The sequence below is a fragment of the Orycteropus afer genome, unplaced genomic scaffold, assembly GCF_000298275.1.
Source record: "Orycteropus afer afer isolate SDZICR_OR568_19922 unplaced genomic scaffold, OryAfe1.0 scaffold00028, whole genome shotgun sequence".
NCBI lineage: Eukaryota > Metazoa > Chordata > Mammalia > Tubulidentata > Orycteropodidae > Orycteropus > Orycteropus afer.
Window position 1 is genome coordinate 7,077,964 of NW_006921615.1, and position 14,923 is coordinate 7,092,886.

Consider the following 14,923-nt stretch of genomic DNA (forward strand, 5'->3'; position numbering starts at 1 on the left):
AAACTACATAGAAAATGTAAAAACTTATACAGAATAATCGTGCATATTAAGAACTATTATTTTAAGGATGCCATGGCGTGTGGAACAATTCTGTGATACACGAGAGCTTTGGCCCACAGCGTCAGAAGGGAGATAGTAAAAGGCTGGATTTCTGCTCCTCAGTAATGACTACGTCCGCAGCCCCACTCCCCAAGCCCACTGCCTAGTTTCGGAGTGGCAGCTGCTCCCCCAACGCAACGTCCCGTTGCAGCCCACCGCATGGTCAGCCGGTGTCCGGCCTCTTCCTGGAGCACTCTTCAAGCCCCTTCCTCAGGCCCCCCAGCGCCCCTAGTCATCACCCCACCCCCGACAGGGAGCTGCGACTGCGGGCGGACCGGGAGGATTCCCCGCCCTTTCCCGCCGCCGCACAGGCCCCAGTCTGGGGAGTTGTTGGGGGTGGGGCTGGGGGACCAAGAGGAGGGCGGCTGAGGGTTCCCCCGATCCTTTTAAAGCGTCGTCAGCGAGGGCCGGGCATGGTCAGCCTCGCGGGCGACAGCACGGCGTGCCGAGCTCCCAGGAGCCGCGGGAGGACCCTGGCGTCGAGAGCTGCGCTTGCCGGGTCGGTTGGGCGGCGTCGTGGGTCGGGGCTGGCGCTCTGGACACCCCGACGCCCCCTGCGACTCGCAGCCGTGCGCCTCCATTCCGCTAAGCCCTCCCCCGTGGTCCCAACCATGCGCCCGGGCTAGTGCGCCCGGGGCCCAGCGCGGACTTTGTGCGCTTGGCGAGCGCGCGGTCAGGTTCTGCAGCCGGCATGTTGCGTCCACTGATGCTCGCTGTCCTCTGTCTGGTCGGCCCGCTCGGCTTCAGCGGCGGCTGCCAGCTGCCTTCCGAGTGGAGACCCCTGAGCGAGGGCTGCCGCGCCGAGCTGGCTGAAATCATCGTGTACGCCAAAGTGCTGGCGCTGCACCAGGAGGTGTACAGCATGTACAACTACCTGCCGTGGCAGTACGAGGCCAGCGAAGGGGGTCTCTTCTACTCGGCCGAGATCGAGATGCTGTGCGACCAGGCGTGGGGCAGCATGCTGGAGGTGCCTGCGGGCTCCAGGCTCAACCTGACGGGCCTGGGCTACTTCTCATGCCATTCCCACACCGTGGTTCAGGATTACTCCTATTTCTTCTTCCTCAGGTGAGCCCTCCACCTCCTGCCACCACTTACTATTTGCATGACCTCCTGAGGTCAGGGTTATCTGCAGCCAGACCTGAAACTCCCAGGGAATACTGTCCGTGCCAAATTAAAATCATTAGACGCCACGTCTTGCTATTCCTTATTCTCTCCTAAGTCTCTACAAAGAACCTCAGTACCTCCTACTAAGGGTTGACTTAAAAAAAATCCAAGGGTGATAGCTTAGTACACAGAACAGTGTTGCCAGCAAAAGCTGGAAGTGGTTTCCAACAATCCATTTATCATTGTTCATCTAGCTTCAGTGGGAGCAGCTGGGGCTGGTGAGAAAAATATCTTTGAAATCAGACTATTGGTAGAATCCTGGCTTTGCCCTTCCAAATTGAAATTTTGAGCAAGTTACTCACATTCCTAAGAACCTTAATATCGTCACCTTTATAATGCTGTATAAGGTTGCTTGAGATTAAAGTACAATAAGCTATACAAAGTGCCTGCTACAGAGTAGGTGCATAGCACAAGTGAGTTCACTTTCTCCTCTCTCCGCCCTCTCAAATGCCAAAATGTGAATGGTATGGAATGCTGACCGGCTGTCTTTTTGTTTCACTGTCTCATATCAGCTGCCACCAGACCTGAATGCTAGATTATTCAAAGTAGCAAAGGGCCTACTTGGTATAAGATTCTTACTCATAGTAATGTGAGCTGGAATTCATGGAGGTGAATCAGGAAGGAGACCCATTCTGGGTCTAGACTTCTGGGATCTGGTGAAGTTCCATGCAAGTTGCCTTGCTTGCCCTCCAGATAGGATGTAGTGTACAAGAATTCAGTCAATGGGTTCTACAGAAACAGAGCAGCAGGTGGAACCCTACAATCATTGACTCTCTCCAGTTGAATTAGGAGAGTAACAAGAAACTTCAAAATGGAACCAAACAAGTATATAAAGATAGTGAATTAATCCAGTGTTGGTGTGATTGGAAATAGTTCCAGTCTCTTCATTTGTTCATGTAGTAGAATAGGGCTATTTGGAACAGCTATGAGCTGGGTCTGCAGATTCACTTTTAGCTCTTGAGAAAGAAAACAGTAAGTTCCATGGAGGGATGTTCATAAGCTCATGGCAACACATGTTTTCCATATTCAAGCCAGAAAATCTAAGTTTAGAATACATGCTGTGCTTTGTGTTGGCTTGCATGGTTTAGCTAAATTAAGTCAATTTTTTTTTTTTTTTGTCAGGGAGGTATAGTTTCTAAACCATGTCAGCAGGGACTGAACCAGTGTTTTCTTAGTACAGAGAAACTTAGATTCCTCATGTTTTTATTTAGGAACACTACTGAGAAGCTGGCTATAAACATATTCAACAATGAAACTTTAGTTTCCAAAGAAAAACGTCTCCAAGTATTTGAGCAGACATTATTTTATTCCAATTTTGTCATGAAAAACAATTTTTTCCCCCCAATGCCTCTATGGTGTTCAGCCAACTCTTTCATCTTTTGCTCTGACATATTTACAAAGAGTTAGGGTAGAAATGAGAGTCAAACAGTAGTCTGACAGATTTCCATTTCACAGGGCTGTCTTGCCCTGAAGTGTGTTAACAACTGCATACAAATCATTCTCCTCTGTTATTCTGGGGCCCACTGAGACAAGAACAGGCTCTGGTCAGTGTCACGGGGGAAGGTGATGTAGGGAGACTCACTGGGAGCTCTTCATGCCCCCTTTGGGTTGGAGTGTAACTTCTACTTTCCTTTTCCTTTTCATGACTTCTTTATCTTTATAACTAGCTATTTATACTAGGTTCTGTAAAAAGTTACCTAATATGTATACTGCACTCACTCTGTGCCAAGTTCTTTACTTACTTACATGCATTTTCTAATGCAACCCTTACAACACCACCAAGAAGTAGGTACTATTATAATCCTCTTTTTACAGATTGGAATATTGCAGATTAGAGAATTTAAGAAATTTGTTTCATATCATCAGGAGAGAAGTGTTCTGGGAGTACTTGAACCCAGGTCATTACAATGGGTCTTCAATTCACCAATAAAAAAGAATCTTTTTTATGAGCAGGCTCGTCTCTTGGGAGACATGGGAGATGTACACAGAGACAAACACACACCCTCATACATGCATTCATGCACACATATACTTTCCCCTCCTCCTTCATTCAAACTCCTTTTTTTTTTTTTTTTTTGTAATCTCAGGAACAGATTCCTATAGTGTGAAGATGAGTCAATTAGATGTACTAACTTCTAATGAGAATCATCCAAAATTGTCTTGTAATGGGCAAGACTGTCAGTCTTCTATGATTCATGATTGAAACCTTACACCTTATGGGTTTCCAGTTTACATCTCTGCTTTTTTTACTTTGCCATTAGGATGGATGAAAATTATAACCTCTTGCCTCATGGAGTCAATTTCCAAGATGCTATTTTTCCAGACACTCAAGAGAACAGAAGGGTATTTTCCAGCCTTTTCCAATTTTCAAACTGTTCTCAAGGACAGCAGTTGGCGACTTTCTCCAGTGACTGGGAAATCCAGGAAGACAATAGGGTAAGAACCAGCTGTACCCTGTGTCACAGCAAAATAATAGAATAGCTACATCTTGTGTGGATTTTGTGACCAAAGGAGTCTATAATGTTCTTTCGAAAGCCCAGACCAAAGAGTATTATTCTCCCCTCTCTCTTTTTCTTTCTCCCTCCCAGCACTTAAAAGCCACTGCTCATAAACTTTAGATTCCTGAGGCTTTATAATTTGGTATGGGGTTCTTCACAAAATGAGAAAACAAGATAGGATCAAGGTTGGCATGCTGCCTCAGTTTCCATTTTTGTAAAATAGGGACAATAATAGCACCTACCTCATAGGGCTGATGCAGTGTGATTGAGTACATAAAAAATGTACATATTTAAACCCTTAGCATAGTCCTTAATAGAGTAAGCACTCAGTAAGTATGAATTATTATTATTGACAAGGTTGGACTCTGTAAGGAATTTCCTTAAAGGAAAGATTTTCCTGAAGGAAAATGAAATAACTATTATAGTTAACATTTCTATGATGCTTACTATAGTTGTTAAGACCTGGAGGTACATGGTGGCCAGGCTGGTTGTAAAATATAAGGGTCAGGATTATTTGGGGTATGAAAATATGAAAGGGATCGTCTAATCTGAGGCAGATGCCAGAGTTGTGGGAACACTTTGAAGATTGTCACTTTTCCAAAGCAATGTCATTGCCATAGCTGAGTTCACATGATAGTGGCACCAGGGCAGTCTAGGCTTAACGTGGGCTGGTGGCCCAAACTCTCAGTCTCCTTCTCAGTTGGAGACATTTTTAGGGCAATGTGACAGACTTGAATAGAGTTCCATTGTGGGACTGTGGGTATCACATGGAATAAAGACCTTTTATGGGTTACTGAGGGTGGTGCAAATGGTTTAATATGCTCCACTTGGAACTGAAAGATTGGAGGTTCGAGATCACCCAGAAATGCTCAGAAGAAAGGTCTGGTGACCAACTCCCAAAAAACAGCCATTGAAAACCATATGAGCACAGTTTTACTCTGACACACATGTACATGGAGTCCTCATGAGTCAGAATCTACTTGCCAGTAACTGATACAGGTTAATGAATCAATTTGTACATGTTAAGTGGCTCCCTTTTTTCTACTAACCTATGATGGGCTTGAGGAAGTGTCTTTCTCTTATCTGGTGGGTTGGCCTAGAGTAGTTGCCTGTTCTTCCAAACCTCCTTAACTTCAGCCAGACTTTCCTGGCACCTGGAAGCCTCCTTCCTGCCCTTGGACAGAAGTTTTCATGATCCAACTAAGGGAAATACATTATTTTTACTTCTTTGACATTAAAAAGAGGTTCTTTTCTTAGCTAACCCTTATGACAGCAATCTAGACTTCTCTAATCCTGCCTCCGTGGTTTATTGGAATTTCTTGAGCCCGTATATATTTTGCTTCCAACATGGTTCCAAGCACCTGTTTTTTGTTTGTCTGTTTGTTTTTTCCCTCTTACATCGTTAGCATAGTACCTAAGGCACTTGGCTGCTAATCAGAAGGCTGGCGGTTCAAACCCACCAGCCACTCCTCGGAAGGAAGGGTGGGCAATCTGCTTCATAGTGATACTGCCTCAGAAACCCAAGGAGGAGTTGCTATGAGTCGGGTCCGACTCGATGGCACATAACAACAAGCCTGAATCTGAGTCTCCCAAATCTAAGTCATAGTTGTATGCCAAATGAATCCTTTCCAAAGGGCTGAGCCCTTTGTTTCTTTATTTTTTGGGAGCTTTGCTTATTAGGGGGAGCTCTGGTGGTGTAGTGCCTAAGGCATTTGACTGCTAACCAGAGGGCTGGTGGTTCAAAACCACTAGCCATTCCTTGGAAGGAAGACTGGGCAATCTACTTCCATAGTGATACCGCCTCAGAAACCCAAGGAGAGGTCACTATGAGTTGGATCCGACTCGATGGCAGTGACTTTGGTTTTTTTTTTTTTTTTTTTTGCTTATTAGGAGCTCTGATGGTCACAGTGGGTAAGGCTGCTAACCAGAAGGTCAGTGATTCAAACCCACCAGCTGGTCCATGGAAGAAAGATGAGGCAGTCTGCTTCCATAATGTTTTACAGCTTTGGAAACTCAATGGGGGTCACTATGAGTGGGAATTCGACTCGATGGCAGTGAGTTTGGTTTTGGTTTTGGTTGCTTATACTGCTAAACCCTTGATAGCCATAGATTTATATCAAGAGATTAGATATCATTCCAAAAATACCTTCATAGTTTAGCCCCAAAACTCTTTAGCTATATAACTTTTTAGCCCTAAGTTTACATAATGAAGCTATTAGCATTTCCCTGGAATTAGATTTTCCATCATTTGGCGGAAAAAAAAAAAAAAAAAAAAAAAATAAGGAACAATAGGACCCAGGGAGAAATGTTTTAGTGTGAAGGCATATTGCTGCTGTTTAGATGTTGATCCTAGGGAGAATTCCTTTTCCCTTTCCCTTTAATCACCCTGGCCTCTTAGATAACAAACTGTGGGAGTGCTCCATTGCTTGAGGAAGAGTCAATGACTTCAGGGTAGGAAAGTAATTCTTCCAGATTGCTGAGCTGGTTCGCAGCCAAAGTTAAAAGTTAGATCTGAGATATCCTACACTTTTCAACACCTTTGCTCCTTTCTTTTTTATTCCTGGCTGCTATAAAAGCACCATATTAGAGCTAAATTAAACTAGCTAATTAGTTTAAGGGAGCTCTGGTAGCACAGTGCCTAAGGCACTTGACTGCTAACCAGAAGGCTAGCGGTTCAAACCCACCAGCCACTCCTGGGAAGGAAGATGGGGCAATCTACTTCCGTAGTGATACTGCCTCGGAAACCCAAGGAGGGGTCACTATGAGTTCGGTCCGAGCTGACGGCACACAACAACAACAATTAGTTTAAAACTTAATTTTAAACTAAAATTGAATTTATTGTAAAGAATTTTATGATACTCCTTGAGATATTTCTACCTACTCCAGAGAGATTAAAGCAGTTGTGAATGGAAGATCTCAGAGTTAATGCAGAATACTAGACAATTACTTGCTCCCTTCTTCAAATGAAGCTGAACATTCTCTGGCCTTTTCTGTGTGAAAGTAAGCATTGTGTTAGCCATCCTATCCAGGATCAATGCATCATTTTATGTAAGAAGCAGCCTATATTTCTTCCTGTGTGGTGTTCCTCAACCTTAGGTAGAATCAGAAGAGCTGTCCAGGGCACTTTTTCCTTCCATAGGAATAGATGTTAGGAGACTTTCTATTAACCAGAACACATGAATCCGCCACATGTTCCAGGACCAGGTATGAATGGTCCTAAACTTTGCACAAGTGCATTTTTTTGCCTTTGTGGTAGTAAAGGTTGTGTGTCAACTTGGCTGGGCCACGATTTTGAGTGGTTTGGCAGCAGGATGTAGTTATTCCCCATGATGAGATTGGACGTGGCATAATCACCTCCACGATGGAATCTGCTGTGTGCAGTTAATCAGTTGAAGGAGAGATGCCTTCAGGGTGTGGCCTGCTTCCAGTATATACAGAAAGGATTATGCATTTTGTTCAGTGGTCATCTCTAGTTCCAGTGTCCAGATGTGTTGTCTGCCAATCTTGGGATTATTGCCTTTACAGCCTGTGACCCAACAATCTGCCATTTTACCTACTGATCTTAGATTCATCAGCCTCAGCAGCCTGTATGAGTGGCTGTATGAGTCAGGAGAAGCCTCCCGTTTGCTCCAGGGGGCCTGGAAGCAGAGCTGAAGCCCAAGGTTGAGGGCCCATAGAGCCGACACTCTGAACTCAGACTTCTAGCCTAGTCTTCCCCTAAAGCTGATACTCTGAATTTAGACTTCTAGCCTCCTAAATGGTAAGAGAATACATTTCTGTTTGTTGAAGGCATCTACTTTTTGTGTTGCTGTTATAGCAGCACTAAAGAACTAGGACAGCCTCTCTTGTATTACTTGGTGTATCTTAAATTACAAATCCTGTGGGAACATTCTTGAGCTCTTATACTCCTCACTGTTCATGCTGTTTCTCTCTAAGCTTCCATTCAGCTTGGACATTGGGCTCAGACTATAGTTATAAAGAGCACATTTCATTCTCTTCTCTGATGAACAACCAGTTGCCATTGAGTGGATTTACAAGTCATGGAGACCCCAGGTGTGTCAGAGTCAAACTGTGCTCCATAGGGTTTTCAGAAGTAGATTGGCCAGGCCTTTCTTCCGAGGTGCTTCCAGGTGAACTCAAACCTCCAGCTTTTCTGTTAGTAGGTGGGCATGTTAACCATTTGCACCACCCAGAGACACCTGATAAGTAGTCCTGACTTTCTTTATCTGGGAGGAGTACGTGGATCTGGGACTCCAGAGTCAATCCAGAGGTTGAGAACTGAAACAGGGAAGAGCATTGGCAGGAAAACTTGTGATCCACACACAGAGGGATTCAATCTAATCCCGGCAGCAAAATCCTCCCATTTCTAAGTCCCTTTCTAACTTCAGATGTCCCACGCACACCTTGGTCAACAGAAACACAATCATGCTTTCAAAAGTTGCCAAGAAGTCAGCAGTATTACTAAGCATTCAGCACCTCTCTGGTTTGGTGTCATGGCGTTAACGGGACTTCGGGGATGTCTTTGGCAAGTTGGCGCATCCACCAGATTTACTGGCAGGGTACTCACCAGACCAGCCAAGGACATTTTTCCTTCTTCAGTTCTCTCCTGCTGGGATAGTGTAACAGTCAAAACAGAAGTTGGATATTTTTCCCTCTCTGTAAGTCTTCTCCTCTGAGACTTGAGACCCAGACTGACCCAAACTCTCATCAATCTGTCATAAAATATGATAGGATTGAAACAAAGTCTGTGAAAGTGCTGCTGCCATTACTTTCTTTCTCCTTTTTTGGATTTGGGAAGGAGGATGTGGGAGTTGTCATTCCCTAAGCTGCTTACAAGGAGTGTAAACTTTTAATCAGAAGCTCTAAATTGGCTCTGCCATTTCCAGAGGAATGACGTTCAGTTGGTCCCTTAATTTCTCATGACTTCATTTTTGTCTTCTGTAAGACGAGGCTAATGATTTACAAATTGGCAAGATTTTTTAAAGAATTAAATCAGAAGGTACATTTGAAAGTACTTTTGTAAACCATAAACTGTTAGGGTCAGGGAGGATTACAGCAATGCAGAGAAAGAAGAAATCTGTGCAAAAGGCCTGTGGTGGGAAGGTCCATGGTGCCTTTGAGGAAATGAAAGCCAGCCCTATGGCTGTATTTGGAGTTTCTGAGTGGCATAAATATTTCAGTGACTGACTACTAGCTGAAAGGTTGGTGGTTCAAACCCACCCAGAGATGCCTTAGGAGACAAGCCTGGCAATCTGCTTCTGAAAGGGCACAGCCTTGAAAACCCTATGGAGCTGTTCTGCTCTGCACGCATGTGGTCACTATGAGACAGAATCAACTTGATAGCAACTAACAACAACAACAACAGTATGGCTGCATTTAAGAAAGTGAGCAAGAAAAATGAAGCAAGGGCATTAGGCAGGGCCTAGACTATGCAGGGATTGATAGCTCATGGTGAGGCTTTGGGTTTTGTCCTCATAGTCAAGTTGTTGGATGCCATTGGGTTGGTTCTGACTCATAGCAACCCTGTGTACAGCAGAAGCCTCTGCCTTCTTCATAATCATTGCTGTGTTTGAGCCCATCAGTTGTCTGTCAGTTTGTCATACCGTGATGGTTTGAGTGTTGCTGTGATGCTGGAAACTATGACACAGTATTTAAAATACCAATACAGTATTTGAATATCCACCCGTGGTGGACAGGTTTCAGCAGAGCTTCCACACTCAGACAGACTAGGAAGAAGGACTTGGCAGTCTACTTCTGAAAAAACTGGCCAGTGAAAACCTTATCAATAGCAGTGGTCAAGGGCAGAGAGCATTTCAAGAAGGGTTTGTGGTCAACAGAGTCAGAAGGTCTTGAAAAGTCAAATAAGATGAGGACTGAAGAGTGACTGCTTGACTTTGGTGGCCTCAATGAGGACAGTTTGCAGAGAATGAGGAAGTAGGATCTAGATGGTGGTAGTGAGAGAAATAAATGAGATGAGAGGATATGGAGATAGTGAAGACAGACACTTCTTCCAGGAAGTTAAGCTGTGAGTGGTTTAATACAGGTCAGGTAGCAAATAAAAGAAGCAGAGTTTTTGGTTTTTTTTTCCACTTTAAAGATGGAAGCCATCCTATTCAAACCATCTTGATTTCTGCTTTTTCACCCTCAGGCAGTGTACTCAAATCAAACAAACTACCTGAAGGGAGAGATATCTGTTTTGTTCACTGTTGTATTGGTGCATTTTTATGGTATTTTATACATTTGTTAAATGAATGGTCCCTCTCATCCAAAAAGCCCTGAGGCTTGAGTAAACAGAAGCCTTTTCTCTTTTTTTAATTTTTAAAATTTATGTATGGTAAAATCGACTCTTGATTATAGTTCCATGAGTATTGAAAATGCATAAAGTTGTGTAACTACAACTATAATCAAGATACAGAAAAGTCTTATCACTGCAAAAACAAATAAATAAATAATAAAATAAAATACACCCTTGTGCTACCTCTTTGTAGTCAAACTCTTCCCCCACCCTAAAGTTCTGGCAACCATTGATTTGTTTGCCATTACTATTTAGTTTTACCTTTTCTAGAATGTCATATAAATGGAATGATACAGTATGTTGCATTTTTTAGTTTGGCTTCTTTTACTTAGCACAGTACATTTGCAATTCATCCACATTATTGTGTGTCAAATGGTTTATTCCTTTTTATTGTTGAGAAGTATTCCATTGGATGGATGTATTCCAGTTTTAGTAATCCATTCAACAATTAAAGGACATTTAAGCTATCTCAAGTTTTTGGCTATTGGAGCTGGTAGATACATTCCTGTACAAGTTTTCTATGAACAAAAATTTTAATTTATCTTGGGTAAATACCTTGTTGTTGTTGTTGTTGTTATGTGCCGTCGAGTCGGCCCTGACTCACAGCGACCCCTCCTTGGGTTTCCGAGGCAGTATCACTACGGAAGTAGGATTGCCCAACCTTCCTTCCGAGGAGTGGCTGGTGGGTTTGAACCGCCAGCCTTCTGGTTAGCAGTCAAGTGCCTTAGGCATTATGCTACCAGAGCTCCCTCCTGAGGGTGAAATTAGGAGATTTCCAGATAAGCAGAAATTAAGGGAATTTGTAAAAACCAAACCAACCTTACAAGAGATGCTAAAGGGAGTCCTTTGGACAGAGAACCAACAACAGCAAATAAACTAATGATTAACACACATGATGACATCCACCCAGTTATAGAAGTATCCAAAGTAAAATAAGCTTGTGAGATTGTAAACAGGGAACTAGAGGTATCAATTGGTAAGTGAGGACAAATACTGACCAAGCAGAGGGAGTAAACAATTTAGTTACAGAACTTCTAAATGGTGAGGAAGTCAAGACAATTGCAATATAGAACAGACTATTTAAAACTTGGGAAGAAAATAATAAATCATAGGGTAACCGCAAAGAAAAATAATAAACCTTCACATCAGATGAAAAAGAGGACAAACACTTGTATTTAGCAAATACTAAAACAATAGCAACAAAGGAGATGATAACATGATTCATAAACAAAATGAGCTCAGCTCAGCACAGTAAATTATATGGAGCAAAGAAATCAGCAACACCATGAAAAAGTATATAAGAAAATGACATCAATAAATTCATACTTGTTGATAATTACACTGAATGTCAGTGGAATAAATGCACCACTCAAGAGATAGAGAGTCGCAGACTGGATAAGAAAACATGACCCATCAATGTACTGTCTACTAAAGACTCACCTCAGACACAAAGACAAAAATAGACTAAAAATCAAAGGTTAGAAAAAGATATACCAAGCAAATGGCAACCAGAAAAGGGCAGGAGTGAGTAGCAATATTAATTTCTGATGAAAAAGACTTTAAGACAAAAATGACCATAAGAAACAAAGAAGAACATTATATAATGATTAAAAGATCGGTTGAGCAAGAGGACATAACCATAATACATACACACCCAATGAAAGAGCCCCAGAATACATAAATCAGAGTTTAACAGAATCAAAAAGAGAAATAGATGACTCCACAGTAATAGTAGATGACACTTACAGTAAGAGATAGAACAACTGGAAAGAAACTAAGCATAGTGGCTAAGACACTTGCCTGCTAACCAGATGGCTGGCGGTTCAAACCCATCAGCCACTCCTTGGAAGGAAGGTTGGGCAATCCTACTTCCGTAGTGATACTGCCTCGGAAACCCAAGGAGGGGTCGCTATGAGTCGAGTTTGACTTGACGGCACATAACAACAACAACAACAATGATGCATAAGAACTAAACAGTATGATCATCCAACTTGACCTGATAGACATCTACAGAGTACTTCATCCAACAACAGCAAAATATACATTCTTTTCTAGCACATGGAACATTCTCCATACACCTGTACCATATGTTAGGCCACAAAGCAAGCCTCAATAAATTTTAAAATAATGAAATACTGCACAGCATCTTCTCAGATCACAATGCTATAAAATTAGAAATCAACACTAGGAAGACCAAAGGAAAAAGAGCAAACATGGAAACTGAACAACACCCTCCTTAAGAATGACTGGGTAATAAAAGAAATAAAAAATGAAATTAAAAAATTCCTTGCATCAAATGGGAATGAAAACACAACATACCAAAATCTTTGAGACACAGCGAAAGCAGTGATTAGAGGGCAATTTATAGCAAAAGATGCATACATCAAAAAAGAAGAAAGAGCCAAAATCAACACCCTAACCCAACAATTAGAGTAGGAAGAAAAAGTCTACAGTCACCAGAAGAAAAGAAATAATAAAGATTAGAGGAGAAATAAATGAAACAGAAAATAGAGAGACAATAGAAAAAAATCAACAAGACTAGAAGTTGGAAAAAAAAGACTAGAAATTGGTTCTTTGAAAAGATTAATAAAATTGACAAGCCACTGGCAAACTTAACAAAGGAAAAAAGGAGAAGATGCAAATAACATGAATAACAAATGAAAGGAATGATCTCACAATAGAACCAACAGAAATAAAAAGAATAATATCAGGATAGTAGGTAAAACTGTACTCCAACAAATTTGAAAATGTAGAAGAAATGTACAGATTTCTAGAAACATACTACTTACCTAAACTAACACAGACTAAAGTGGAAAAGTTGAACAGACCCATAACAAAAGAAGAAATTTAACAGGTCATAAAAAAATTACCAACAAAAAAAAGTCCTGAACCAGATAGTTTCACTGGAGAATTGTACCAGTAATTCAGAAAAGAACTGACAACAATCCTAATCAAACTATTCTAGAACATAGAAAAGGATAGAATTGTCCCAAATTCATCTTATAAAGCAAGCATAATCCTGATACCCAAATCAGGCAAAGGAACCACTGGAAAGGAAGAATACAGACCAATATCCCTCACAAATAGAGACACAAAAATCTTCAAGAAAATCCTAGCCAATAGGCTACAACAACATATCAAAAAATAAAACATTATGACCAAGTGGGGTTCATACCACATATACAAGGATGGTTCAGCATTAGAAAAACAGTCAATGTCATCCATCACATAAATAAAACAAAGGAAAAGAACCACATGATCTTATCAATCAATGCAGAAAAGGCACTTGACAAAATACAACACCCATTCCTGATAAAAAATCTCAGAAAAATAAGAATAGGGGGAAAATCCTCAACATAATAAAGGGCATACATGCAAAACCAATAGCCAACATTATTGTCAATGGAGAGAGACTGAAATTATTCCCCTTGTGAATGGGAACAAGACAAGGATGCCTTCTATCTCTACTTCTATTCAACATTGTATTGGAAGACCTAGCCAGGGCAATCTAAGGCAAGAAGGGGGAAATCAAAGGCATCCAAATTGGTAAGGAAAAAGTCAAACTATCCCTATTTCCTGGTGATGTGATCCTATACATAGAAAACTCAAGAGCCTGAGCAAAAAATTGCTGGAACTTATTGAAAGAATTAGCACAGTGGCAGGATATAAGATCAACATACAAAAATAAGTTTGATTCCTCTACACCAGCAAAGAGATTGCTGAAAAGGAAATAAGGAAATCAATACCATTTACAATAGCTACCAAAAAGATAAGGTACTTGGAAATAAATCTTACCAGAAACACAAAAAACCTGTATAAAAGGGAGTTCTGGTGGTGTAGTGGCTAAGGCATTTGACTGCTAACCAGAAGGCTGGTGGTTCAAACCCACCAGCCACTCCTCGGAAGGAAGATTGTGCAATCTACTTGTGTTGAGATATTGCCTCAGAAACCCAAAGAGGGGTTGGGATTCAACTCAACGGCAGTGAGTTTGGAGTTTTTTAGGAGCTCTGGTAGCATAGTGCCTAAGGCATTTGACTGCTAACCAGAAGGCTGGCGGCTCAAACCCACCAGCCAGTCCTTGTAAGGAAGATGGGGCAATCTTCTTCCATAGTGACACTGCCTCAGAAACTCAAGGAGGGGTCACTATGAGTTGGGTCTGACTCGACGACACATAACAACAACAACAACCACAACAAAACACTACTTTGAGAAACTGTAAGAGAGCTACTTAAATGGAAGAACATACCATGCTCATGGACAGGAAGATTGAACATGGTGAAAATGTCAGTACTACCCAAAGCAATCTATACATTTAATGCAATCCCAATCCATATCCCATCAGCATTTTTTTAATGCCATGGAAAAACCAATCACTAATTTTATATGGAAAGGAAAGAGATGTCAGGTAAGCAAAGTTTTACTGAAGATGAAGAACTAAGTAGGAGGTCTCACACTCCCATATCTCAAAACCTACTACACAGCCACAACTGTCAAAACAGCCTGGTATTGGTACAACAACAGACATATAGATCAGTGGAACAGAACTGAGAACCCAGAAATATATCCATCAACTTCTGGTCAGCTGATCTTTGACAAAGGGCAAAAATCCATTAAGTGAAGAAGAGATAGTCTCTTTAACAAATGGTGCTTGCAAAACTGGATATCCATTTGCAGAAAAATGAAACAAGATCCAGACCTCACACCATACACAAAAACTAACTCCAGATGGATCAAAGACTTAAATGTGAAATCTAAAACTATAATGTTCCTCAAAGAAAAAAGAGGGGCAAACCTAGGAGCTCTAATTTATGGCATAAATAGACTATCAGGTATAACCCAGGATATACAAAGAGCAGAAGATAAACTA

At 41.6% G+C, this 14,923-nt stretch overlaps 1 protein-coding gene across 1 annotated transcript in view; it reads left to right on the plus strand.

The window, feature by feature from the left end:
* The first annotated feature begins 790 nt into the window (after positions 1–790).
* Positions 791–14,923, plus strand: part of CCDC3 (coiled-coil domain containing 3) — a 134,735-nt gene continuing 120,602 nt past the window's right edge. Inside the window, exons 1-2 of the mRNA XM_007935424.1 lie at positions 791–1,164; positions 3,525–3,699. Coding sequence (XP_007933615.1) covers positions 791–1,164; positions 3,525–3,699 — 549 coding nt within the window. The remainder of the gene's footprint in view (positions 1,165–3,524; positions 3,700–14,923) is intronic.